General features: G+C 36.9%; 1 protein-coding gene across 1 annotated transcript in view; it reads left to right on the forward strand.

Annotated features, from left to right (window-relative positions):
* The window catches only part of SPRED1 (sprouty related EVH1 domain containing 1), a 121,799-nt gene that overhangs the window by 43,134 nt on the left and 50,775 nt on the right, over positions 1–27,890 (forward strand). The window contains exon 2 of the mRNA XM_027553492.1: positions 17,705–17,879. Within this exon, the coding sequence (XP_027409293.1) occupies positions 17,705–17,879 (175 nt within the window). The remainder of the gene's footprint in view (positions 1–17,704; positions 17,880–27,890) is intronic.

The following is a 27,890-nucleotide window of genomic DNA, read 5'->3' on the forward strand; positions in this document are numbered from 1 at the left end:
TCTTAGTACGTGCAAAGGTTCTACCTAAATACTTGCCTCTAGGTGCGTTTGAAAAGTGAGTGCTCTTTCCCGCTACTAAAAGTAAGGTAAGATGAGCAGAACCATACTCTGGCACCATATTGAGAAGTTGTGGATACTAAATGTAAGAGAATCTTGTAGCTTCCTTAGGGAAAGCTATCTTTTGTTGTCAGTGAAATAATTCCCTCTTCAGAAGTGTCAGTTGAATTTCCCTGAGCCTATTCCCTGACCAGAGAGAGCAGTGATCTCACTGAATGTTCTTGCTATTGCCCCGATGCAGTCAATCTCAGGCATAAACAAACAAGGTTTTCGTTAGTGTCTTTGGTAGCACAGTTGAGATCAGACAGTAGGAATTTACTGGAGACCCTAAGAAACTACAGTAGTAAATTACTTTGCCTTCTTCCTACTTGGTAAAAGGGAACTTCTCATATAACTACGTCAGTCAGTCAGTTCAGTTGCGCAGTCGTGTCCACCTCTTTGCGACCCCATGAACTGCAGCACGCCAGGCTCCCCTGTCTATCACCAACTCCTGGAGATTGTTCAAACTCATGCCCATTGAGTCAGTGATACCATCCAACCATCTCATCCTCTCTCCTCCCCTTTTCCTCCTGCCTCCAATCTTTCCCAGCATCAGGGTCTTTTCATATGAGTCAGCTCTTTGCATCAGGTGGCCATAGTATTAGAGCTTCAGCTTCAGCATCAGTCCTTCCAATGAATATTCAGGACTGATTTCCTTTAGGATTAACTGGTTTGGCCTCCTTCAAGTCCAAGGGACTCTCAAGAGTCTTCTCCAACACCACAGTTCAAAAGCATCAATTCTTTGGCGTTCAGCTTTCTTTATAGTCCAACTCTCACATCCATACATGACTACTGGAAAAACCATATTTTTGAAAACTAGATGGATCTTTGTCACGAAAGTAATGTCTCTGCTTTTTAATATGCTGTCTAGGTTGGTCATAACTTTTCTTCCAAGGAACAAGCGTCTTTTAATTTCCTGGCTATAGTCACCATCCAGGGTGATTTTGGAGCCTCCCAAAATGAAGTCTGTCACTGTTTCCACTGTTTGCCCATCTATCTGCCATGAAGTGATGGGACCAGATGCCATGATCTTAATTTTCTGAATGTTGACCTTCACACCAACTCTTACACTTTCATCATGAGGCTCTTTAGTTCTTTACCTTCTGCCATAAGGGTGGTGTCATCTGTGTATCTGAAGTTATTGATATTTCTCCCTGCAATCTAGATTTCCAGCTTGTGCTTCATCCAGTCAGGCATTTTGCATGATGTACTTTGCATATAAGTTAAATAAGCAGGGTGGCAATATACAGCCTTGACATACTCCTTTCCCAATTTGGAACCAGTCTGTTGTTCTGTGTCTGGTTCTAACTGTTCTTGACCTGCTTCTTGACCTGCATACAGATTTCTCAGGAGGCTGGTAAGGTGGTCTGATATTCCCATCTCTTTAAGAATTTTCCACAGTTTGTTGTGATCCACACAGTCAAAGGCTTTGGCGTAGTCAATGAAGCAGAAGTAGATGTTTTTCTGGTATTCTCTTGCTTTTTCAATGACCCAATGGATGTTGGCAATTTGATCTCTGGTTACTCTGCCTTTTCTAAATCCAAATTGAACATCTGGAAGTTCACAGTTCATGTACTATTGAAGCCTAGCTTGGAGAATTTTGAGCATTACTTTGCTAGCATGTGAGATGAGTGCAATTGTGCAGTAGTTTGAACATTCTTTGGCATTCCCTTTCTTTGGCATTGGAATGAAAAGCGACCTTTTCCAGTCCTGTGGCCACTGCTGAGTTTTCCAAATTTGCTGGCATATTGTGTACAGCACTTTCACAGCATCATATTTTAGGTTTTGAAATAGCCCACCTGAAATTCCATCACCTCCCTTAGCTTTGTTCATAGTGATGCTTCCTAAGGCCTACTTGACTTTGCATTCCATGATGTTTGGCTCTAGGTGAGTGATCACATCATTGTGGCTATCTGGGTCATGAAGATCTTTTTTGTATAGTTCTTCTGTGTATTCTTGCCTCCTCTTCTTAATATCTTCTGCTTCTGTTAGTTGTCAGTTGAATTTCCTAACTGACCTGTATAGACCTAACATACAACTACATAGCATACACATAAGGATATAATGTACTAATCTAAATCAGAAAAATGGAACAGCATTTCCTTTTTGCTTTAAATAAGAATTATCAACCACAGCTGACTCTCAAATATCAATTGAGTCCCTGTTCACACTTTATCTGGTCGAAACATTTATAAAAGATACTAATCCAATGGTAGGCATCGGGAAAGACTTTCTGGAGAGTAATAAATAGAGCTATATAATGTATTATAATTTAGTGCTTGTCCATGTTCACCTGGGCATCCGTATCACCATATTCAGCAGGGCATACCGCTCTGCTAAACCTATGTCTGCTTTCAGAGGGTAGAAATAATTTTTCTCTTACTACCAAGGGACCCCCTCTTAAGCATATCTTTCCTTCCCAAAACCTTGTTCTAAGGTGTGAGAGTAGTCTGGAATCTTTTCTCCTGTCTCTCCACCTTCTGAGTTTGTATCTCCTCTCTTAGGACATGTCCAGTATGAGAATATCTGGTTTTCTTCAGGCAAGACCTTATTTGCTATCTACCCTTCTACAGAGCAGCTTCTTTAGTAAAATGAGCCAAGCATCTTTAGAAGAAATATATGCATATGAGATGATTTGTGGGATATTCTGCATAAATATGTGAAGAGAGCTGGGATTCCAGTCCTTATGTTTGAACAGGTGTCTGTGACTGAGGAGAACTATAAATTGTAAGTAAGTGGGAACAGAGCAGAGGTATTTCTTCTGTCAGGTTGATGGGAGGAGTATAGAGTACAGCAGGTTTTGACAGGGAGGGGAACAAGGCAATTAGATTAATCTGTGTTCCTTGGAAAAGTTGTCATTTTACTCTTAATGGCAAGTTCTAACTCCTGTTAGAGAGACAAATACTGTTTTGAGATCATAGCCCTTCAAGGCAGGGCGGGAGGTGGGGGGAGAGTGTGAGTGTGTGTGTGTGTGCACGTACATGTGTAAGAGTTTGGTAAATGTGTTTTTGAATGGGTTATATGTATACATGGTACAAAATTCAAAAAATATAAAAGGCTTTAATGGAAAGAAAACTACCCTTGTACCTCTCTTATTTCCCCTCACTAGAGAGACAGTTACTAGTTTTATTATGTAAAGTGAAAGTGAAGTCGCTCAGTCGTGTCTGACTCTCTGCGACCCCATGGACTGTAGCCTACCAGGCTCCTCCGTCCATGGGATTTTCCAGGCAAGGATACTGGAGTGGGATGCCATTGCCTTCTCCAGGTGATCTTCCCAACCCAGGGATCGAACTTGGGTCTCCCACATTGCAGGCAGACACTCTACCGTCTGATCCACCAGGGAAGATTCTATTCATATATAAGTGTATGTGTGAATTTGTTTTCTGCCACAAATGGTGGTATACTAAATATACATATGTACCTTTAAAAAAATTTAATAGAACCTAGAGAGATCAGCTCACTTTGATAATATAAAGAGCTTGCTTATTTTTGTCATGGCTATTTGCATTGAATAGGTGTTCCATAATTTAATTTCCTATTGCCTCTTTTTAGATTGCTTTCATATTTTTTTTCTGTTAAAAGCAGTATTTTTCTTTAAACTTTGCTTATAAAGGTATAATTTCATACATGTAAAAAAGTGGGTAGAAGTAGCTTTTGCTGAGTCATAAACTATGTACATCTTAAGTTTTGATAGGTATTTCCAAATAACCTTACAAACAGGTCATACTTCTGTTCTACTCACTAACTTTTGTGTTAACATTTCTTGCTGCTAAGTCGCTTCAGTCGTGTCCGACTCTGTGCGACCCCATAGACGGGAGCCCAGTAGGCTCCTCTGTCCCTGGGATTCTCCAGGCAAGAATACTGGAGTCCCTCTCCAGTGAACTTATTTCTTGGTATCTGCCAATCCGATAAGTAAAAAAGGGCCTTTAATTTGCCCTCTTATTTCGAACAAAGTTAGGGGTTTTTAATATATGTATTTCATGGCACCTATATTTTTCTTCTGTAAATTTTGTTCATGAGCTTTGCCTATTTTATTCTGGATTGTTGGTTTTTCTCTTACTGATTTTGAAGTTATTTTTAAGGAAATAGATACTGTGCTTTATTATCTGTTGTTTGTGTTAGACAGAATAATGTGTTGGTCCTCCCCTCACCCATAGCCCCCATACTTCAAAGATATCCTCACTCTAATCCTTGGAACCTGTGAATGTGTTAGGACTTTGCAAATGTGATTAAGGTTATGAACTTTGATATGGGGTGATTATCCTGGATTATCTGGAAGGGTTTAGTCTAATCATACAAATCCTTAAAAGTAGAGAACCTTTCCTGTCTGTGGGACTGCAGTCAGAGAAAGATGTGATTTTAGAAGAAGAGTCAAAGAGAAAAATGTACCTGGCATTGAAGATTGAAGACCACAAATCAGGGCATGTGGATGACTTGTAGAATTGGGACATGATGAGGAAACCCATTCTCTTGCATGACTTCCTGAAAGGAATGCAGCAGTGCTGGCACCTTGATTGTAGCCTTGTGACGCCCTTTGGACTTCAGCTTATAGAAGTGCATACATTTGTGTTGTTTTCAGTCACTAAGTTTTGGGTAATTTGTTACAGCAGCAATAGAAGACTAATACATATTGTTTTACATTTTCTCCCTCAATTTGTTACCCTTTTTTCAAAAGTAAACTTTATGGTATTTTTACTGTGCAGGAATGTTTGTATAATTGAGTTTATTTTTTTAATGGCCTCTGAATCTTAAGTCTTTTCTACTACAAGATTATTTTAAAATTTACCATATTTTATTCTAATGCTTTTATCTCATTATGAACTCTAGTATTAATGTTGGTTCCCTGCCTTCTACAATCTGATTTCTGACCACTAGTGAAAACTTTTATTTATAGTTCAGCTCTTCTGACATAGACAACTTCCAAAAATGAAATGATAGCATCAGTGCTGGTAATCAAGGAGTCAGAGGAATGGATAGTAGTCATGCCAGAAGGCAGAGATATACTAAGTGTTGGAGTTTTAAACTACTTTGGCAGGTTGATGATAACTGTTTAGCAGAACCTAGAATGGTTGATTTTAAAAGAATGTTTTGTGAATACCTCTATGTATATCCTTCAGATTTTAGTTTTATTTTTCATTCTTGTGGAAGGCTTCCCAGATTCTTATGACTAAATGTAAATGCTTCCGTTATGTAAGCAGTAGATGGAAGATTTAGATAACTGATACTTACGTGTTTTTACTCAAAGAAAAAAGTTCTGATGCGGGCTGTCTCCTGGGTTTGTTATATAACACTACAGGACAAAACAAATTTAGACCATTTCAGAACACAGATAGTGGAACATCATAAAGTTAGTTTAATATATTAAGTCATTATAGAAGTAACATTTATTGAGCACCTAACTATGGACTTCACTGGTGGCTCAGACAGTAAAGTGTCTGTCTACAATGTGGGAGACCTGGGTTTGATCCCTGGGTCTGGAAGATCCCCTGGAGAAGGAAATGGCAACCTACTCCAGTACGCTTGCCTGGAAAATCCCATGGCGGAGGAGCCTGATAGGCTACAGTCCACGGGGTTGCAAAGAGTCGAATAAGACTGAACGACTTCAGTTCACTTCAACTATGAGCCAGGCACAGCGCTAACTAAGCATTTTGCACACATTTCCTCATTTAGTTCTCAAACCCTGCCATAGATGCAATTTACAGACCAGGAAAATGGAGGTACAGAAAGTTAAGTGAATTTGTTCAAGATTATAACTTTTAAATGACACAACTGCCTTTGGAATTTAGGAAATCTGACTTGCTATTAAAACACAGTGTTACTAACTGCCATGTGGTTGCTTCAGATTGATGATTACTATGTAGGAAATTATAACTTATAGTTTTTAAAGTTGCCGATACAAAAGGAGTCTTTCAAGACCTTTGTCTTTTTAATGTGATTCCTTAATTTCCGTATCTGTAAAATGAAGAAATAACCCATCTCATTAAGGTTGATGTAGTAAAAGTTCTGCTAAAAACACAAGTCAGAGTATTCTACTCCTTTGCTTTTTTCACCCTGTGGTCTCTTCACTGTGATAGAGTACTAACTTTGTGCATGATGTGCAAGGCTTGATACGGTAAGGTCTGGTAAGTTAGTTCAGTTCAGTCTCTCAGTCGTGACCAACTCTTTGTGACCCCATAAACCACAGCATGCCAGGCCTCCCTGTCCATCACCAACTCCCGGAGTCCACCAAAACCCATGTCCATCAAGTTGGTGATGCCATCCAACCATCTCATCCTCTGTCGTCCCCTCCTCCTCCTGCTCTCAATCTTTCCCAGCATCAGGGTCTTTTCCAATGAGTCAGCTCTTATCAGGTGGCCAAAGTATTGGAGTTTCGGCTTCAATATCAGTCCTTCCAATCAACAACCAGGACTGATCTCCTTTAGAATGGACTGGTTGGATCTCCTTGCAGTCCAAGGGACTCTCAAGAGTCTTCTCCAACACCACAGTTCAAAAGCATCAGTTCTTCAGTGCTCAGCTTTCTTTATAGTCCAACTCTCACATCCATATATGACCACTGGAAAAACCATAGCCTTGACTAGATGGACCTTTGTTGGCAAAGTAATGTCTCTGCTTTTTAATATGCTGTCTAGGTTGGTCATCTTTCCTTTCAAGGAGTGAACGTCTCTTAATTTCATGGCCACAATCCCCATCTGCAGTGATGTTGAAGCCCAGAAAAATAAAGTCAGCCAGTGTTTCCACTGTTTCCCCATCTATTTCCCATGAAGTGATGGGACCAGACTCTCCTCGTTCACTTTCATCAAGAGGCTCTTTAGTTCTTCTTCACTTTCTGCCATAAGGGTGTTGTCATCTGTGTATCTGATGTTATTGATATTTCTCTTGGCAACCTTGATTCCAGCTTGTGCTTCCTCCAGCCCAGCGTTTCTCATGATGTACTCTGCATAGAAGTTAAATAAGCAGGGTGACAATATACAGCCTTGACGTACTCCTTTTCCTATTTGGAACCAGTCTGTTGTTCCATGTCCAGTTCTAACTGTTGCTTCCTGACCTGCATACAGATTTCTCAGGCAGGTCAGAAGATGGTCTGGTATTCCGATCTCTTTCAGAACTTTCCACAGTTTATTGTGATCCACACAGTCAAAGCCTTTGGCATAGTCAATAAAGCATATATAGATGTTTTTCTGGAACTCTCTTGCTTTTTCCATGATCCAGCGGATGTTGGCAATTTGATCTCTGGTTCCTCTGCCTTTTCTAAAACCAGCTTGAACATCTGGAAGTTCACAGTTCACTTATTGCTGAAGCCTGGCTTGGAGAATTTTGAGCATTACTTTACTAGCGTGTGAGATGAGTGCAAATGTGCAGTAGTTTGAGCATTCTTTGGCATCATCTTTCTTTGGGATGGCATTTATTTTATTTCTTACCTTTCTTTTGCTTATGCATGCCATCCTCTTTTGAACTTAATATTGGTCCTTAAATATGACATTACTCGTGTCATGCTCCTCATGCCCTCCATGGTGTGCACTTTGCCTTTTTCTACCTGATGATACTGCTATTTCAAAATCCACATTGGATATGAAAATTAGTCATTTCTTACCATGTACTCCCATCTTTGGTAACATATCTTTGTCCGCTAACTTAGGAGTTTCTATAAGCAAAGAAGCATAACTTTAAATTGTGTTTATGTGTGAAACATATAAATAAATGCTCGCTGGATAAGTGAATAGATGCGTGAGTACTAATGTGGTTATCTTCTGAATATCATCTGCCTTTATATTTAGCTAAGAAAACAAGTTACTGACTACACTGTGAAGTGCTGTATGATAAAATACTTCTATTAAATGCTTCCTTTTTCTCTTGTACCCAGTCTATGTAATAATATTTAATATTTGGATGATAATGTTTACTTAAAATATACTAGCATGTGAGATGAGTGCAGTTGTGCGGTAGTTTGAACATTCTTTGGCTTTCCCTTTCTTTGGGATTGGAATGAAAAGTGACCTTTTCTAGTCCTCTGGCCACTGCTGTTTTCCAAATTTGCTGGCATATTGCGTGCAGCACTTTCACAGCATCATCTTTTAGGATGATAGGTCCATAGTGGACTGGAATATGTTAGATGGATCCGTAGTGGACTGGAATACTACCTTTCTTAGCTTCCCTTACAGGTGGGTGTGCGTTGTGACAGTGTGATATAAACTGATATGTCCATATAACTATGTTTATTAAGATACTTTATTATATAAAGTTCATTATAATAACTTCCTAGGTATTTTCTCTGCCCATAGTCTGTCTTTGCTACATTTTTTTCCTGCATTTTGAAGCTGTGTAAATCTTTATTGAACACTCTCCTTCCTCCTTTGGTAGGAAGCTTCTTAGATCAGGGCGTAAATGATGTGTATTGGCAACATTGTTGTAGTAAGTGGTCAGTTTTTTTGGTGAAGGTATAATTGAAAACTGTTTAAAGTAATGTTAAATACATCAGTCAAGTTTTAAAAAAATGTGCACTTAGAAGTTTTAAAGCATGAAAAGGTAGGAAGTTGGGTTAAGCTTATGGAAAGTTGGGATGGAGAAATTATCTGGAACAAATCCACACTAAACCAGGATGGCCCCTATATACAAAGAGAAACTAATGAAAATAGATTGCAGTTCACCAACCCTGTACAGCAGCTATGAAAACCTGGTAGCTGTTCCTAGTGGAAACAAGGTCATATATAGCTGAGAAACAAAAACCAATTTGGATTTAACTTCTGGATAGTGGAAAAGAATGTGTGCTCTAATTTAGTAAATAACAGGAATACTTGCTCTGCCAGACATGGGTGATTTTAGGGACTTTCTTACTGTCACAGAAAATAGAATATTCTGTTTGCTAAAATGACTTTAAAAAGAAAACAAAGTTTTATCTCTTAATTGGATGTAAAAAGCTTTAAAATAGGTATGTATGAGATCTTGCCAAAAGTTGCCAGCACAAATCATAAAGGAAAGAAATGTTTGACCGTGGTAAGATAAAAATTTCATTCTTCAATGGACATTAAAAAATAAAAGAAGCCATAGTTTGGAAGAAGATATATGTAATTCACATAACTGGCAAATGATTAGCATATGTAATATGAAGCATTTATGCAAATCAACAGAAAAGGACAACCTAGTTGACAATTGGGATAATATAGAAGAAATGAAGAGGGGATAGTTGAGTGAATATATCATATAATCAGCTTGGTAATCAGAAAGCTAGAGGATTCTCCGAGGGAGAAAAGAAACTGAAAAAGATTATCTTGTGTATTAGACTATTGTTGTTTAGTCACCAAGTTGTGTTTGACTCTTTTGCCACCCCATGGACAGTTGCCCGCCAGGGTCTTCTGTCCATGGGATTTTCCAGGCAAGAATACTGGAATGGGTTGCCATTTCATTCTCCAGGAGATCTTCCTGAACCATGGATAGAACCTGTGTCTCTTGCATTGGCAGGTGGGTTCTTGGCAGGTGGGAGCCACCAGGGAGGCTGTTTTAGATTTAAAAATTCTTCTATAACTGTACTCTTTATTTGTTTTAAAAAATTGCCAAGTTGCATTTGAAAATTCAGTCACAATATGTATTTATTCACAACATGTAGTAAAGTATAACTTAAGAATTATTCTGGATCATATATAATATGGTACTGCTATTTCAAAAGAAACTACATGGATCAATACAACTGAAGCAAAGTTTATCTTTGTGTTTGATCATCTTTTGCTCTATTGAAATAATAAATTCTAGATAATGAAGCTGATGACTGTTAAGAATTATAGATAATTATCTAATTAGAGATAGTTCAGAATACATCAACAGATCTTCTTGGCTTTTCTTCCAAAATAGAGCCCTGCCCCCCATCAGTCCATCCCTCTTTTGTCTGTTATCATTGTAGTTCAGTTCAACATTACCTCTCACTTAGACTTCTGCATTAATTGTGCAGTTCCCCTACTGTGAGTGAAGGATATATTTAATGTAGCTATTCAGATAAGATCAGAAATTAATGGTTGAGATACAGTTTAGATTTTGCATAAAATAAGGGAAACCAAGCAGTTTATTACAAGAGCATCTTCATTTCATTAGAATGAAAACTTGACTTGAAAAGTGGTTATTATGTAGTTCAGTACCAAAGGGACAAAAAGAGCTTTAGATTTTAGCCATTTTGGAAAATAATATTAAATGGTTGTTGTCATATTTGACTTTGTATTTATTTGTTTTTGAAACAGCAAGCTTTTAAAAATTGACGTATTTTGTTTGCTTTGTTTTTTTTGGGGTTTTTTGTTTGTTTATTTTTGTATTTTTTGCTAAGCCACGCGGCATGTGGGATCTTAGTTCCCCAACCAGGGATCAAACCAATGTGCCCTTTGGTACAAGTGTGGCATCTTAATTACTGGACCACTAGGGGAGTTCCTAATTGACATGTGGTTGAGTTATAATATTATGTTAGTTTCAGATATACAGTGTAGTGTTTCAGAGTTTTTGTAGACTGTATTTCCTATAGATTATTACATGATGATATGTATAAGTCCCTGCACTATTCAGTATATCCTTGTTGCTTATCTGTTTTACATATAGTAGTTTGTATCTGTTAATCCTATACCCTAATTTGTCCTTCCCTCTCCCGTTTGATAACCACAAGTTTGTTTTCTGTATCTGTGAGTCTGCAGCACATGGCATTATTTTACTATTTTATGACTGAGTTATATTCTTTTTTATATATAATATGTGTGTGTGTGTGTATGTGTGTGTGTGCATGAACACTCAGTTGCTCAATCGTGTCCTATTCCCGTGGACTGCCATCAGGCTTCTCTGTCTATGAAATTATCTAGGCAAGAATACTGGAGTGAGTTGCATTTGCTACTCCAGGGGGTCTTTCTGACCTAGGGATCAAATCTGTCACTTTTGTGTCTCCTGCACTGGCAGGCTGATTCTTTACCACTATGCCACCTGATTAGTGTTTGTATATAATATGTTAACATATGTTATATACACACACTATCTCTTCTTAATCTAGTCCTATTGTTGATGGGCACACTTGGGTTGCTTCTGTGTCTTGGCTATTGTAAATACTGTTGCTGTGATCATTGGGGTACATGTATTTTTTCAAATTAGTGTATTCATTTTTTCCAGGTATATACCCAGGAATGGGTTATAAGGTAGTTTTTTTTTTAGTTTTTTGAGGAACCTCCATACTAGTTTCTATAGTGGCTGCACCAGTTTACATCCCTACCAGCAGTATACAAGGGGTCCTTTTCTCCACATCCTCTTCAGCTTTTTAGATAAATCAGTGGGAACAAATGCTTTTCAACTGTTTTAAAGAAGATCCAGAATGAAATTCTGAGATTTTGACAATAAGAGTAGATTGTCAAGTAGCAGCTGTTGTCTCAGAGACTAACAGATTGCAAATATGATACCAGAGAGAATAAAAATCCAACAAATGCTAGAATTTTAATTCCATGATGGAAAATACTATTTTTCTTTGTTTTCCACATTTACTAGAGTGGGCATCTATTGTTTACATGACCAGAAAAAAGAAAAACAGTTATTGTTATTTTAAATAGGAGACTGATTTCTTTCCTTGCTCTTAAGTCCCATTTATCTAAGGAGTGGACTACAAACAGATTTTTATATGCTACAAGGCAGAGTATGATAAAGTTTGTAAGAGCTGCCACTAATGTCTTTGGGAGTGGTTGCGTATTTGAAACAAAAGAGTTAGTGATTTTATGTGGGAGAACAAGATGACATTTGATTAAAAGCACAGGTGAAAAGATTTAACTGTGGCACTCGGAAGGGTCTGTCAGCTCTCCCCCACCCCAACATTTACTAAACAGCTTGAAAATTTTTGTGTTAAGTATTCTAGTCGTAGGTCTTAAACTTGAAAGCTGAATTGTTAAATTATAAGCTGATGTTTATATACAAACTTATACAAATATACAAATGTACAAATTTATTTACATAAGCTTCCGGAGTACTTTAAAGTTTGAATGATCAACTTGGATTAATAAGGGGAACATTTATTTGGTTTGCTTGAAAACATGAGATTCAAAAAAAAGTTTATGTAAGTTATTAGCCAGCTTTAAAACCTCTTTGTTGTATTAAGGTGAACTATGAATCAGGCAACCTTATTTTTTCAGTAATGAAATCTTTATTTTATCTAACTTTCCTAGAAAGGGCAACACATCTCTTTTAGGTGGCACTCTGATAAAACAAAAACAAATTGGGAATAGTGAGGGGAATTATGTCAGGGATTCTTTTGTTTAAAACATATTCTTACACTTATAAGTAACATTCTAAAATTTTTACGGTATTTTGAGTAAAGCCAAGATATAGTTAAAATGTGATTTTTTAATTTATTTAAATTACTTTTATCAGTATTATAATACTTAAGGGACTAGATCTGATAGAGTGTCTGATGAACTATGGAAAGAGGTTCGTGACGTTGTACAGGAAACAGGGATCAAGACCATCCTCAAGAAAAAAAAATGCAAAAAAGCAAAATGGCTGTCTGAGGAGGTCTTGGAAATAGCTGTGAAAAGAAGAGAAAAGGAGAAGAAAGTTTTACCCATTTGAATGCAGAGTTCCAGAGAATAGCAAGGAGAGATAAGAAAGCCTTCCTCAGCGATCAGTGCAAAGAAATAGAGGACAACAATAGAATGGGAAAGACTAGAGATCTCTTCAAGAAAATAGAGATACCAAGGGAAGATTTCATGCAAAGATGGACTCAGTAAAGGACAGAAATGGTATGGACCTGACAGAAGCAGAAGATATTAAGAAGTGGCAAGAATACACAGAAGAACTGTACAAAAAAGATCTGCATGACCCAGATATCCACGATGGTGTGATCACTGACCTAGAGCCAGATATCCTGGAATGTGAAGTCAAGTGGGCCTTAGAAAGCATCACTATGAACAAAGCTAGTAGGGGTGATAGAATTCCAGTTGAGCTATTTCAAATCATCTTTCAAAAAGAAAGATGATGCTGTGAAAGTGCTGCACTCCATATGCCAGCAAATTTGGAAAACTCAGCAGTGGCCACAGGACTGGAAAAGGTCAGTTTTCATTCCACCCCCAAAGAAAGGCAATGCCAAAGAATGGTCAAACTACTGCACATTTGCACTCACCTCACACGCTAGTACAATAATGCTCAAAATTCTCCAAGCCAGGCTTCAGCAATATGTGAACCGTGAACTTCCAGATGTTCAAGCTGGTTTTAGAAAAGGCAGAGGAACCAGAGATCAAATTGCCAACATTCGCTGGATCATCGAAAAAGCAAGAGAATACCAGAAAAACATCTATTTCTGCTTTATTGAGTATGCCAAAGCCTTTGACTGTGTGGATCACAATAAACTGTGGAAAATTCTGAAAGAGATGGGAATACCAGACCACCTGACCTGCCTCTTGAGAAATCTGTATGCAGGTCAGGAAGCAACAGTTAGAACTGGACTTGGAACAACAGACTGGTTCCAAATAGGAAAAGGAGTACGTCAAGGCTGTATATTGTCACCCTGCTTATTTAACTTCTATGCAGAGTACATCATGAGAAACATAGGGCTGGAAGATGCACAAGCTGGAATCAAGATTGCTGGGAGAACTGTCAGTAACCTCAGATATGCAGATGACAACACCCTTATGGCAGAAAATGAAGAGGAGCTAAAGAGCCTGGAGAGTGAAAAAGTTGCCTTAAAGCTCAACATTCAGAAAACAGATCATGACATCCGGTCCCATCACTTCATGGGAAATAGATGGGGAAACAGTGGCTGACTTAAGTTTTTGGGGCTCCAAAATCACTGCAGATGGTGACTGCAGCCATGAAATTAAAAGAAACTTACTCCTTGGAAGGAAAGATGACCAACCTAGACAGCATATTAAAAAAGCAGAGACGTTACTTTGCCAACAAAGGTCCATCTAGTCAAGGCTATGGTTTTTCCAGTGGTCATGTATGGATGTGACAGTTGGACTATAAAGAAAGCTGAGCACTAAAGAATTGATGCTTTTGAACTGTGGTGTTGGAGAAGACTCCTGAGAGTCCCTTGGATTGCAAGGAGATCCAACCAGTCCATCCTAAAGGAGATCAGTCCTGGGTGTTCATTGGAAGGACTGATGTTGAAGGTGAAACTCCAATACTTTGGCCATGTGATGCAAAGAGCTGATTCATTGGAAAAGATTCTGATGCTGGGAAAGATTGAGGGCAGGAGGAGAAGGGGATGACAGAGAATGAGATGGTTGGATGGCATCACAGACTCAATGGACGTGGGTTTTGGTGGACTCCCAGAGTTGGTGATGGACAGGGAGGCCTGGCATGCTGCGGTTTGTGGGGTTGCAAAGAGTCAGACATGACTGAGTGACTGAATTATACGATAATTTTGGAGAAACTGAGAAATGAAAGGAAAATACTTAATTTTACCATCCTAAAATAACTGGCAGTGTTTTTATGTATTTTCTAATAATCTTACAGTTTTATATTTTTAAAATATAAAATATGCTAAGAAGCATTATACAGATTGTAAATGAGAATTAGTAATAATCACAGATGATAAAATAAGAGTCTGTGCTCTGAGGAGGATAACTGCTTCTGCACTCAAGTTAAAATGTACTCTGATCTTCTAAATTGGGTTATTTTACTCCTTAGATTTCTCCAGTCTTGCAGAATCTAGTATAAAATTCTCAGTTTCCAGTTTACTACATAATCAGGTGAGAAGAGTCAGGATCCTGTAGTGAAATAAACACTTAAATGATTATTGGGACCTTGAATTTTGGTTTTGATCAAAGTTCCACCTTGTGACTTTGTAACTTCACTGAACCTCAGATGTGCTGAGCTTTAAATGCATGAGTTCAATTCACAGATATATAATTTGAAGCAGATACGTGTAAGATAATGTGCTGTTTCTGGATATCCTTTGATTAAATTCTTGGTTAACCAAATAACCTTCATTTATTATTACTTCTATCCCGCCAAGCTTCTTAGGATGGTACTTGTTCCAGCTTAGCCCATGAGGAGGATTAGAATTAGATACCTAATTCAGTCTGGTCTTTATGTACCCATACCTCCTCTGGCCAATTCTCTGAATGGAAGATTTTTAACAGTTGAGCCCAGATAGGTAAGAATCAGAGCCTGTAAGTAACTGAATCATAAAAAGCTTAGAATGGTCATATGTAAATTTAAAGACTTTTAGAACTTCTTTGCAAAGAATTATTTTGACCCTAGTAATTAATAGAGAGTTATGTTTGAATTTGCAATTTTCCCCCCCAGCTCCTACCTGGCTTTGAATTACCAGTATGACAAGTACTTCAATTTTAAAATCTTTGTTGTAGTACTAATAATAAACTTAAAACGATACACAGAGTCGCACACGACTGAATGACTAAGCACAATAATACATAAGTGTTTATTAGGTGTTAGGCTTTGTTTTAGTTTATTAAAGGTGGGTATTGTAACTCTCTCAAGGACATATAGGTAAGATGCTGAGCTAGGATCCAACTTTATAATGAAGTTTGACTTTCGACTTCTTACTCGACCAACACCGTGCAACTTTAAAAGAATACAACTCTCTGACAGAAAACCACTTGTGTTATGAAATATGAAGAACTTCTAAAAATCAGTAATAAAAGGCAACATAATACAAAATAAGCGGCTTAAAAAGAAGGCATACAAATGGCCAGCCAGCATATGAAAAAAAAGCACGACGTCACGCATTCATATACTTACTACAGTGAGTATGGTTTAAAAAGTTGAAAACACCAAATGCTGGCACAGATGTGGAGTAACTGAAACTATCATACGTTGTTGATAGGAATGTAACGGTCTAGTCACCTTGGAAAACAGTTTCTTATATAGTTAAATATACTCCCCTATGACTCATCAATTCCATTCCTAGGTAATTATTCAAGAGAAATGAAAACATCTACAAAAAAACATAAGAATGTTAGTGAAAGCCTTATTCATAATAGCCAACACCTCGGAACATGAATTGTGATGCATATTTATTTATTCAGTGAGAGGACTGACTACTTAGTGTTGACAGAGAATGAAGCCCTCATGTGACAACACAATAAGTGAAGGAAGTCAGATAGGGAGGGTGCAAGTGGTGCTTCTGTTTGATTCCATACATAAGAAGGCCCAGAGCAGGCAAAACTAATGTGTATATTGGAAACCTTGTGTAGCAGTGGTTACCTTGGTTACCTATTTGATGGGCAGGAGGCCTCAGGGAATTTTCTGGAGTCATGAAAATGTTCTTTATCTTGATGTTGGTTGTGTAGATGTGTATGTTTGTCAGAATTTGTGAAATTTTATACTTAATATCAATATATGTGATTATATATAGAGTATACAGCTCAGTCAAATAAATGTCGATATATAAAATAGAAAAAAAACAAGGAGTGGGTCTCAGACCCAGAGTGCTCAGAGGCACTCTGACAACAGAAGAGACAACTGGCAAAGAACATTCAGAGATATTAAGTAGCACAGAATTATTATGTTGCACCTCAGTTGATAGTTGTAATAACCAAGACATGTGTAATTTTCAGTGTAATTTTCTAAGAAACTCAGTGTAATTTTCTAAGAAATTGGCAAGATATTTGACTTTTAGAAAGAATATAATGATTATTGTATTAGAAGTTTTAGAACTAAAATGCTTAGATGTCAGTTATCTAGAACATTACTATATGAAACATTTCTTAGATTTTATGTAAAAAATAGTTGTGGAATATTAGGAAGTAATTCTGAATGGAACTGGAATGTGGTGTACCTCAAGAATAGTTTGCCAAAAAGAGAGCATGAAAAGACCAATTTGCCTGATGGGTTAATAAAACATTTCTTTATATATGTTTGTGTGGTTTAGATTTCTAGTTGTTAGGGAAAAATTGAAAATGTACCTGAGCTAAGCATGTTTGTTTCAGCATTTTGTTTATAATATATTTCAGAAATGTTAGAAGCATAGCGGTGTCACAATTAAATGTGCTAGAATACAACAGTATTTTGTCTGGTTATATGCTAGGAGACGGACATACATAGACAAGTTTGATGGTAGTCTCTGTAGTTTGTCTTTGCTACTGCCAAGTCGCTTCAGTCGTGTCCGACTCTGTGCGACCCCATAGACGGAAGCCCACCAGGCTCCCCCGTCCCTGGGGTTCTCCAGGTTGCCATTTCTTTCTCCAGTGCAGGAAAGTGAAAAGGGAAAGGGAAGTTGCTCGGTCGTGTCCGACTCTTGGCGACCCCATGGACTGCAGCCTATCAGGCTCCTCCGTCCATGGGATTTTCCAGGCAAGAGTACTGGAGTGGGGTGCCATTGCCTTCTCCAAGTTTGTCTTGAGGATCCTTCATTACTTGTTCCATGGCAATCAAATTTGCTTGAACTACTCAAGTGGTGGAATAAGAGATCTGTAGTCTTTTATTGTGAGATTGATCTTCAAAATAAAAGTTAAACTCTAAGTTAGTTACTCTGGGTTTTGACCTTTTTCAATTAGATTACTTTCTCTGGACTGTCATGGAAGTAGTAAACACTTAGGTACCACACGTTAAGTGATGTGGTCTTTGGTTTCTCAAAGAAGACTGACATATTGGCTGGTTTTTTGTTTATGGAAAAGCTAATTTCTAATCTTTGCATCTATTTTAGTAATAGTTATGCACGAGTGCGAGCTGTGGTGATGACCCGGGATGACTCAAGTGGTGGATGGTTACCACTTGGAGGGAGTGGACTAAGCTGCGTCACTGTCTTCAAAGTCCCTCACCAGGAAGAGAATGGCTGTGCTGACTTTTTTATCCGTGGAGAGCGACTCAGGGACAAAATGGTAATGAATAATGCATCTTTTTCTATAATTTTAAGTTGTACAGAATGAATTTTCTGTAAAATTATGATTAGTATACTGTTATTTATGGCAATTGTTTTTGTCCTAGATTGATGATTGTTTCTGTAACTCTTTTAAAGACAGCACAGTATGCCTGTTTTCTTTGCATGTGGGACTGGTATTATTGTACACATGTTGAAGGGGAGCTGCTTTTCTGATTAGGTTTAATGCAAGAACATTCATGAATAGTCCCCCTAGTTTTAAACCAAGTGCACTTTCTCGCCTTCTCCCCACTGTTACTTAAATTGGAGATTGGCGCTATAGTCCACAGGCCAAATCCAGGCCTGTCGTGTGTTTTTTACAGCCCATGAGTTAAGAATGGATTTTGCACGTTTAAATGACTGAAAAAAATCAGTAATGGTTTTATGAACATGAAATTCAAATTTCAGTGTCCATAAAAAAATGTGTTGGAACATAGCCAAGCTCATTTGTTAACGTTTTGTCTGTGGCTGCTTTCACACTGCAGTGATAGAGTTGAGTAGCTGTGGATATCTGGCCCCTACTCTAGACTCTTGTGTTCTCAGATTCATGCTCCCTTCATCCTCTATCAGCCGAGGCTCATCATGTGACTAGTAGGTGGCCATCCTAGGTTATAACTCTACTATCTTCTACACAGATAAGTGTTTCCTTACATTCATATGTTTTAAATTTTGAATCCAACCTTTGGTAATTTTAGGCATCTACTCTCTTAATTAGTGTAGAAAACTGTTTCTCCTTTATATCATTTATGAGCCGAAAAATAATCATATCTGAGAAGCTGAGAAATGTTAATGTCATTTCTGCATCAAGCAGAACTTAGAAAATGAGAATAAAGTTCTCAAAATTTCCAAGGCTCTTGAAAATAGCTAGAATTCCCTTTAACTATTAATATGTATTTGTAGACTGCTTTGTGAGCTCATTCAGCATCTATAATATTATTTCTATTGAAAATGTGTTTTAAGTTTTGAATAATATTCATATATAAATATTTTGAATAAACCTACTTTTAATTTTGATTCTTGGTTTCTGCATATTTTTTACTCCTGAATTATTTCAGTAATTTAAAAGGTTAGCTAACTTGTCTGTGCTCCAGTTTCTGTCTCAGTTAAATCTGATTTAATGACTTCCCTAAATCATCTTGAAAGACTTTTAACTCTTAATTTTTTACAAATTTAGTATTCCCTTCTGACGATGTATCTCAGTTAATCAGAATGTGGTTTTAGGCTTATAAGAAACCCCAGTTGAAGTCAGAAGTATGTATAATAAAGTTAACATGTCATCTCTAAAAGTGTAAATGTTTAAATGTGGTTCTGACCTTGGATAACACACTGCCCAGCATATACTGATGCTTATTTAAAATATAGCCTGTAGACTTCTAAGAAAGAGCCCATGGTGACCTGTACTTACATGTAATGCTTTTTGTCCAAGCTATTGATGACTGGGAAGTGTTGGAGAAGTTGTAGGTTTTAGAAACTGAGTAAAACAGTCACAGTCTAAGTGGTTAAAGAACCCACCTGCCAGTGCAGGAGATGTAAGAGATGTGGGTTCGATTCCTGGGTCAGAAAGATCCTCTGGACGAGGGCATGGCAACCCACTCCAGTATTCTTGTCTGGAGAACCCCATGGAGAGAGGAACCTGATGGGCACCAGTTCATAGGGTAGTGAAGTCAGACACGACTAAAGTGACTTAGTACACAGTACACAAAGGCATTTCTTAATAGTAGAGATGGAAAAAGAGAAGAAAGATATCAAAGGTGGAGAAAGAATTGGAGAAAAACATCTTGCCGAGAAAGCATAAGAACATGGAATGATGACCTAGATATGAAATAGAGAAAGAAAAAAATCAAAATGAAACAGAACCCAGTCAGCCCTACATATCCATAGGTTTCACATCTGTGGATTCAAACAACCACAGATGGAAAATATTTGGAAAAAGATTCCAAAAAGTGAAACCTAAATTTGCCTTGTGCTGCCAACTATTTACATAGCATTTACTTTATATTTGGTATTATCAATAATTTGGAGAATCATTTAAAATATATGGGAGAGGGGATGCATATGGTTATATGCAAATTCAATGCCATTATGTGAAAGAACTTCATCATCTGCAGATTTTGGTGTCAGCAGGGGCCAAACAGACAAGGCAGATACTGGAACCAGTCCCCTATGGATACCAAGGGACTACTGTATTGGCCATATTAATGAATGTGGACAGTTTACTTGAAGATAATTAAATAAGGAACCAAATTTGCATCACTAGGAGTGAAGGCTAGTCAGAGAATAAGCTCAGATTGATGTTTCAGGTGGTTGCTCAGAGTGTGATTTTTGACATAAAGCTTAGTGAGAATAAGCCTGGGATTTGGACATAATCCAAACTTACTTTCTGTGATGAGACATAAAAAAGTGCCTTTAACATAATCCTAAGGTGTAAAATAATAAACTAACAAGAAAATAGGTCCTTTTGATGGAAACACTGACCTAGGAATCATAACTGTTGTTTCAGTTAGCCGTTTCTCCTTGAGAAAGCTTACTGTTTGTGAAATAGGAAGGATAAATGTATCTCTGTGTAGGATTGCCTTATTTCTGTAGGGAATAGCTGTAATAAAGCATTTGAATTGTATGCTCAAATTGTATGATCAAAGGCAGAGCAATAATACATGGCTATAAATTGAAGATAGCAGTTTTGTGAAGTCTCAAGACAAATGGGAAGTGACACTGATATAAACATTAATTGGCCCCCTCTGCTGCATAATACACTTCTAAGATACTTCTGAAGCAGTTATAGAATTAAAATATGTATTCGTTTTCACTGCATTTTGAGGTCATTAATGTCCATTTCTATAGATATTTTTACCGATTGGTTTTAATTTAGTCCATTTTTCTGGGTTCTAGTAATATAAAAAAGATGTTCACTGTGATGGTTGAATCCATAAGTTTGCAAAGTCTTCCCAAGTTAATGATAGTTTTCTTTAAAATCCTTGATGATAAACTGCATTTTAATACTGTTCCTGTGTAATAATCATTTAAAAAATACTGCTAAAAAAACTCTGTTCTCTGTTCATTTTGTCTGTTGGTGACATCTTAGAATCTTCTACCTTGGATGAATTCTAGAAATAAAGATACCTGCCCCTCATACCTCAGGAAAAAACTTAGGCCCTTTAAGAAAGAATAGGTAATTATTAATGAGGTGCCTATAGCCACTGGCATAGCTAATAAATACTAGATATTTTAAAGAGGGCTTATAATAGTCAAAATACTGGTAATAGTGGTGAAGATGAAAGATAACTTTTCTGAAGAGTGAAAGAAGTATTTGGTAGAAAGTTTTTCCAGTCTTAGGTTTACAGTACTTGTTTTAAAAATGTCCTATTATGCTTCCCAGAGGCTTATATTTCACTCTTTTTTGTTTGTTTATTTTGTTTTAATAAGAAAAGGAGCACAAATCGAGAAAGCTGATGAGGACTTTTTCAGAAAGGTGACATTTTGTATAATTGGCTTGGTACTCATTCATTCATTTATTCAGAGTGAACTGAAATTATTTCCTATGATGCTTGCCTATAACTTGCTTGTTTTTGTGAGTTTATTTCCAAGTTGACCTTTTGATGATCTACATTAGAGCTTCCCAAGCTGTATGCCATGAATAGATATAAGTGGCAGGAGCTGCCCAGGCTGGTTACCTCTTAACCACGAGGTTCCTCCTCTTTCCTGATTGCCTTATAATTGTTGTTCTTCTGAGTACGCCTGATGAAGAAGTTGGAAAGCACTGCTTTATGTAATTGGCTTTCATACTTTGTTGATAATTCAGAGAAATTTTTAAAAACACTAGGCTTTGGTGGTGTAGCCCAAGATAATGAAAGTACTATCTTTCTCCCAGACACTTGGAGATAGATATATAGAGTGGTCTCTGACAAGCATAGATTCTCAGAACCCTTTTCTTGATATGTATGAGTTGTATCCTGTGTTTGCTTCTAAATCTTTATAGCTTTAATTTCTCCCTTAAATGCCAACTAAAACTTAACTGTTAATTTGTACAGATAATCTTTACTATAGAGCTTTAGATTCCCCATGATAGAAACTCTCTTTTGTATTCATTTTTATATAGTTGCTCTTCTCTATTAGTGTGACATTTTTATTTTATAGGCTGACATTTTATCAACTTACAATATATATAGGTTAAATTGTTTGACTGTTTTTAGTTGAATTTTATATGATTAGAAAATCTAAAACATTAAATTATAGCACATTTTAAAGTCTTTATAAGTACCTGAATAAACTTTCAGTAATATCAAAATTTTGCTAAAACATTGCCTTCTAAACAAAGTTTTAAATAACTTTGGGGATCTAAATTAGCAATTCTTAAGCTTTTGTAGTAGGACAATAAAATACTATATATTCACTAATTAATGTTATTGTGCTTTTTAAAACATACTGTGCCAAGAGATGACAAAAGTGAAGTAGGCTATGTAGAAAGATACAATCAGACTCTACAACCCCTGGGTTACTTAATATGTTCTGTGGAAAATGGAAGAATTCACGGTGCAATGTTAAAGTAAATTAGAAGATAGCTATCATTATAAACTTAGAATTTATAAGAAATTTTTCTTTCTTGAAGAAAGAAAAAATAGGAAACATCAAGTTTAGAAAGTTGCCAAGGAGATTAAGTAATTTTTTTGATTAATAATTAGGTTGTGGATAAAAAGTGGTTTATAAAAGTTAAAATGCCTATGAAATGTGGCACTAGTGGTAAAGAACCTGCCTGCTAATGCAGGAGATGTAAGAGACGCCAGGGTCGGGAAGATCCCCTGGTGAAGGGAATGGCAACTCACTCCAGTATTCTTGACTGGAGAATCCCATGGACAGAGAAGTCCCGTGGGTAGACTGCAGTCCATAGGGTCGCAAAGAGTTGGATACAACTGAAGTGATTTAACACATAACACACACACGTGAGATAACAGTTATATTATTTAAAATGGTACATTTAAAAATATTTTGTTCTTGTTGCACTGGGTCTTTGTTACTGTGCATGGGCTTTCTCCAGTTGCAAGGAGCAGGGGCTACTCTTTAATTATCATATGCAGGCTTATCATTGCGATGGCCTCTCTTGTTGCAGAGTGTGGGCTCAAGGGTTTGCGGCTCACAGGCTGTAGAACTCAGGCTCAATAGTTGTGGTGCATGGGCCTAGTTGCCCCGCAGCATATGGAATCTTTCTCAACCAAGGATCAAACCAGTATCCCCTGCATTGGCAGGCAGATTCTTAACCACTGGACTACCAGGGAAGTCCAAAACTTTCGAACTTTTTAAAAATGGAATTTCTTACAGTTAGTAGAGCTTAAAGCAAAATTAGAGTATTTGTTTTTTAGAAAAAGAGTAAAGTGATTATAACATAGCAGTAGCTTTATTAAAAATGAGACTCATTTTCCTTACCACCATGGAAAGCCCCAAAAGAACAGGGAAACATCTTTGTACCTTGGATTGAACTTTATAAAAGTACAGAATAACAGTTTACTACTTAGCTTTTTCCACTGTGCCAACTGTGAATTTTTCCATTGTGAAACTTCAGTCCTTCACAGTACTCTTCTCCCTCTAAAAATCAATTCCATTAATTAGCTCTCCCCTTAGGAACTCAGCAGCTCTCTCTCAAAAGAGACTGGTTCTCCTGTTCACCATAATACTAGAGAGTTAGGGAAATGAGTGGGCTGGGCGTAGAGGTAGTGTCAGCATTTTGTTCCTTATTCTCCTCACAGAAAGTTCTATATAACCCACACACTTAAATTTTTTATTGATACTCTCTGTACCATTCAGAACACCATCCTTTAGCTTTTATTTTCATCTACTGATCTTAGAAATTCCCTCTCAATGCCAGCTTTTCCACATTGGACCCTCAACATCATTTCTTGGCTACTTTACTTTTCTTCTGGTCTTCATTTTATCAGGTTACTCTTCTGGATCTGCTTGTTACCAGAATTTTGTGGTTTCATGTCATTTCTGTTTTATTTCCCACCCCTTTCTGTACAGTTTCATGCTTACTGTATTATCCGTGTGTCCCATTTCACTAGATTTCTTCTGATTTTAGTATCTTTTATTTCTTTTTTAATCCAATGTGAATTTTCCTTGTAAATCATTTAAACCACCCATTTATACACATTTCAGTGGACAATATGTTGCTGAGTTTTAATCTTACCTTACACTAAAGGAATATCACTGAATCCACGTTACTAAAAGGGAAAGTTCAGTATTTAAAGATGAGTCTTTCATGTAATAGCTATATATTGAGCATCTATTTGCTAGATATCACTGTTCTAGGCACTGGGGATATGTAAATGAATGAAGACAGAAACCTCAGTTCAGAAAAGGCTTCTAATATTTTTTCAAAGCACAGTTTTACCTCTTTCTAACTTTTATATTGCTTACAATACTGAACTTTCTAAAGCTTGTGTCTGATAATTCCTTTAGTAGTTCCCCTCAGTTTCCTAGAGACAATTTCATCTCCTTAATTTCACCACAATAAACTTGTATAATCTGACCCTTACTTCTTTGAATCTATCTGCTTGTTTCCCAAAGGCAACATTTCTGCGATATTGCCTTACTGAATTACTCATAGTTCACTAAAAGCATACATTAAACTTGGGGAAAATGTTATCCCCTTTTTTCCATTAACTAAATAACTATGAAAGATAGCATATTGCAGGTTTTATCTGGAATGGAGAATGTGGACATCCATCTTGCTGCTGCTAAGTCGCCTCAGTCGTGTCCGACTCTGTGTGACCCCATAGACGGCAGCCCACCAGGCTCCTCTGTCCCTGGGATTCTCCAAGCAAGAACACTGGAGTAGGTTGCCATTTCCTTCTCCAGTGCATGCATCCACGCTAAGTCGCTTCAGTCATGTCCGACTCTGTGTGACCCTATGGATAGCAGCCCACCAGGCTCCTCTGTCCACAGGATTCTCTAGGCAAGAATACTGGAGTGGGTTGCCATTTCCTTCTCCCTCCATCTTGCTAGTCTTGAGGAAATAATAATGTCAGGAACAATTTCTGTTGTATTGTTACAGGTGAATCACAGACGGGCAAATAGGAAATTTGAGTTGGAGGAAGCTCCTTGGGCAGACCAGTTTTGCTGTGAAGGGTTGTGATAGAAAGAAATGCTAATGATGGCATTCATTTAGTTTATTTTTTTATTATTTTTTTAAATTTAAATTTATTTATTTTAATTGGGGGCTAATTACTTTACAGTATTGTATTGGTTTTGCCATACATCAACATGAATACGCCACGGATGTACACGTGTTCCCCATCCTGAACCCTCCTCCCACCTCCCTCCCCGTAGAATAACCTGTTCATTTTAGGGTCAGTCCATTGGAAAAGATAATAAATTGTATGGCTAATTTTTTGTACAATGATGAATTTTGTGAGCTCACAGCAGTTTGATAATAATTCATTCTTGAGTATTATCGATATTCTTTGAAGAGGAAGAAATATGCCTGCTGTATTTCTGTTCTCTTTGGGAGCAAAAAATTAGTACACACTGTATGGTTTCCTGAAAATTTAAGTTTTAGAATATTCTCATATTACCTTCCTGGTTGCTTTTATTTCCTCTTTTTTAGAAAACATCAGCTTAGCACTTCAGCACTCTCTTTACAGATGACACTATACTTCCTCTTAATTTTTTTCAATTTTTTTTCATATTTTTTAAATTATGAAAGTATGATAACACATTTAACAGAAACTTGGAAAATACAGAACACAGTTATTAAAGCATACAATTCTACTATATACTACAATTCTTTTTTTAAGTAGATAAAATATGATTTTCTGTTGAAGTTTCAATATCAAACTCTCAAAAGTTAGCAGAGTGAATAGAAAAGTAGAAGGATATAGTAGACCTAAAAAACACTATGAACCAATGCAACATAATTAAGATTTATAAAATATTCATTTAATAGGATGCAAATTCTATTCAAGTTCCCAAAGCAGAAGACATTGGAACATATCCAGGGATGTAAAACAAGGTTTAAAAGATTTCATGGTCAAGAGATCATACAGAGTCTATTCTCTTATCACTGTGCAATTATGTTAGAAAATCAGTATTAAAAGGTATTTGAAAATAACCTGCATATTGTTGTTGTTCAGTCGTTCAGTCATGTTTGATTCTTTGCAGTCCCATGGACTGCAGCACACCAGGCATCCCTGTCCTTCATTGTCTCCTGGAGTTTGCTCAAACTCAAGTCAATTGAATCAGTGATGACTTTTTTTTTTTTCATTTACTTCCTATATTACTTGTTTTGAATTAACATCATTTCACTCTTTAGTTATTGATTTATATTGGTTGATTTAGTTAGTGAGGTTCATGATTATCTTGGCTTCATCTTTTCCTTTTATACCTGATTGTAATATATTTCACATTCTTTCCATTACATTCTCATTGCCATTAAGCTATTATAATGGCTAACGTGTATATATGAATGTGCACCCAGTTGTGTCCGACAATCATTTTGTGTAGTCAGTGTTTTTCAGTTGTGTTGATAGGTGCATAGTGGTAGCTCATTGTAGTTTTAATTTGCATTTCCATAATGGTTAGAGTTGAATATCTTTCTGTTTAGTTATTTGTATCTTCTTTGATGAAATATCTCTTTGTGTTCTTTTCCTGTTTTCTCATTGGATTGTTTGTTTTTTTGCTGCTGTGTTTCAAAAGTTTCTCTTTTTATTTTCCAGATACTAGTCCTTTATCAGGATATATGACTGCAAATATTTTCTCCCAATCTATAGATTGTCTTTTTAACCTTCATGGAATATTTTATAGAGCAAAGTTTAAATTGATGAAGTTCAGTCTATCTGTTTTTCCTTTCATGGATTTTGATTTTGGAATCACATTAGAGAATGCATTTCCTTACCCGGGGTCCCTGAAGATTTATACTATTTTAAGTTTTAAAATTTTACATTTCATATTTAAGGCTGTAGTCCATTTTAAGTAATTTTTTTATATATGATGATTAAGTCAGTTTTCATTTCTTTTGCCTATGAATGCCCAGCTGTTTTCTAGGACCACTGCTTGTTCATCTGTTAAATTACTTTTGTGCTCTTTCACTATGAAGAACTACAAGACCTTCTAGAGCTAACACCAAAAAAAAAAAAAAGATGTCTTTTCTATCATTGGGGACTGGAATGCAAAATTAGGAACTCAAGAGAAATCTGGAATAACCATTAAGTTTGTCCTTGGAGTACAAAATGGAGCAGGGCAAAGGCTTACAGTTTTGCCAAGAAAATGCACTAGTTAGAGCAAACACCCTTTTCCAACAACACAAGAGAAGACTCTATACGTGGACATCACCAGATGGTCAGTACCAAAATCAGATTGATTATATTCTTTGCAGCTGTAGATGGAGAAGCTCTAATCAGTCAGCAAAAGCAAGACCGGGAGTTGACTATGGTTCAGATCATGAATTCCTTGTTGCAAAATTCAGGCTTAAATTGAAGAAAGTAGGGAAAACTGCTAGATCGTTCAGATATGACCTAAGTCAAATCCTTTATGATTATACAGTGGAAGTGACAAATAGATTCAAAGCATTAGATCTGATAGACAGAGTTCCTGAAGAACTATGGACAGAGGTTCGTAACACTGTACAGGAGGTGGTGATCAAAACCATCTCCAAGAAAAAGAAATGCATCATGGCAAAATGGTTATCTGAGGAGGCTTTACAAATAGCTATGGAAAGAAGAGAAGTGAAAGGCAAAGGATAAAAGGAAAGATACATCCGTCTGAATGCAGAGTTCCAAAGAATAGCAAGGAGAGATGAGAAAGCCTTCCTAAATGATCATTGTGAAGAAAGAAGGAAATAATAGGATGGGAAAGACTAGAGATCTCTTCAAGAGAATTAGAGATACCAAGGGAACATTTCATGCAAAGTGGGAACAATAAAGGATAGAAATGGTATGAACCTAACAGAAGCAGAAAATATTAAGAAGAGGTGGCAAGAATGCACAGA

This window comes from Bos indicus x Bos taurus, chromosome 10, assembly GCF_003369695.1.
Source record: "Bos indicus x Bos taurus breed Angus x Brahman F1 hybrid chromosome 10, Bos_hybrid_MaternalHap_v2.0, whole genome shotgun sequence".
Taxonomy (NCBI): Eukaryota; Metazoa; Chordata; class Mammalia; order Artiodactyla; family Bovidae; genus Bos; species Bos indicus x Bos taurus.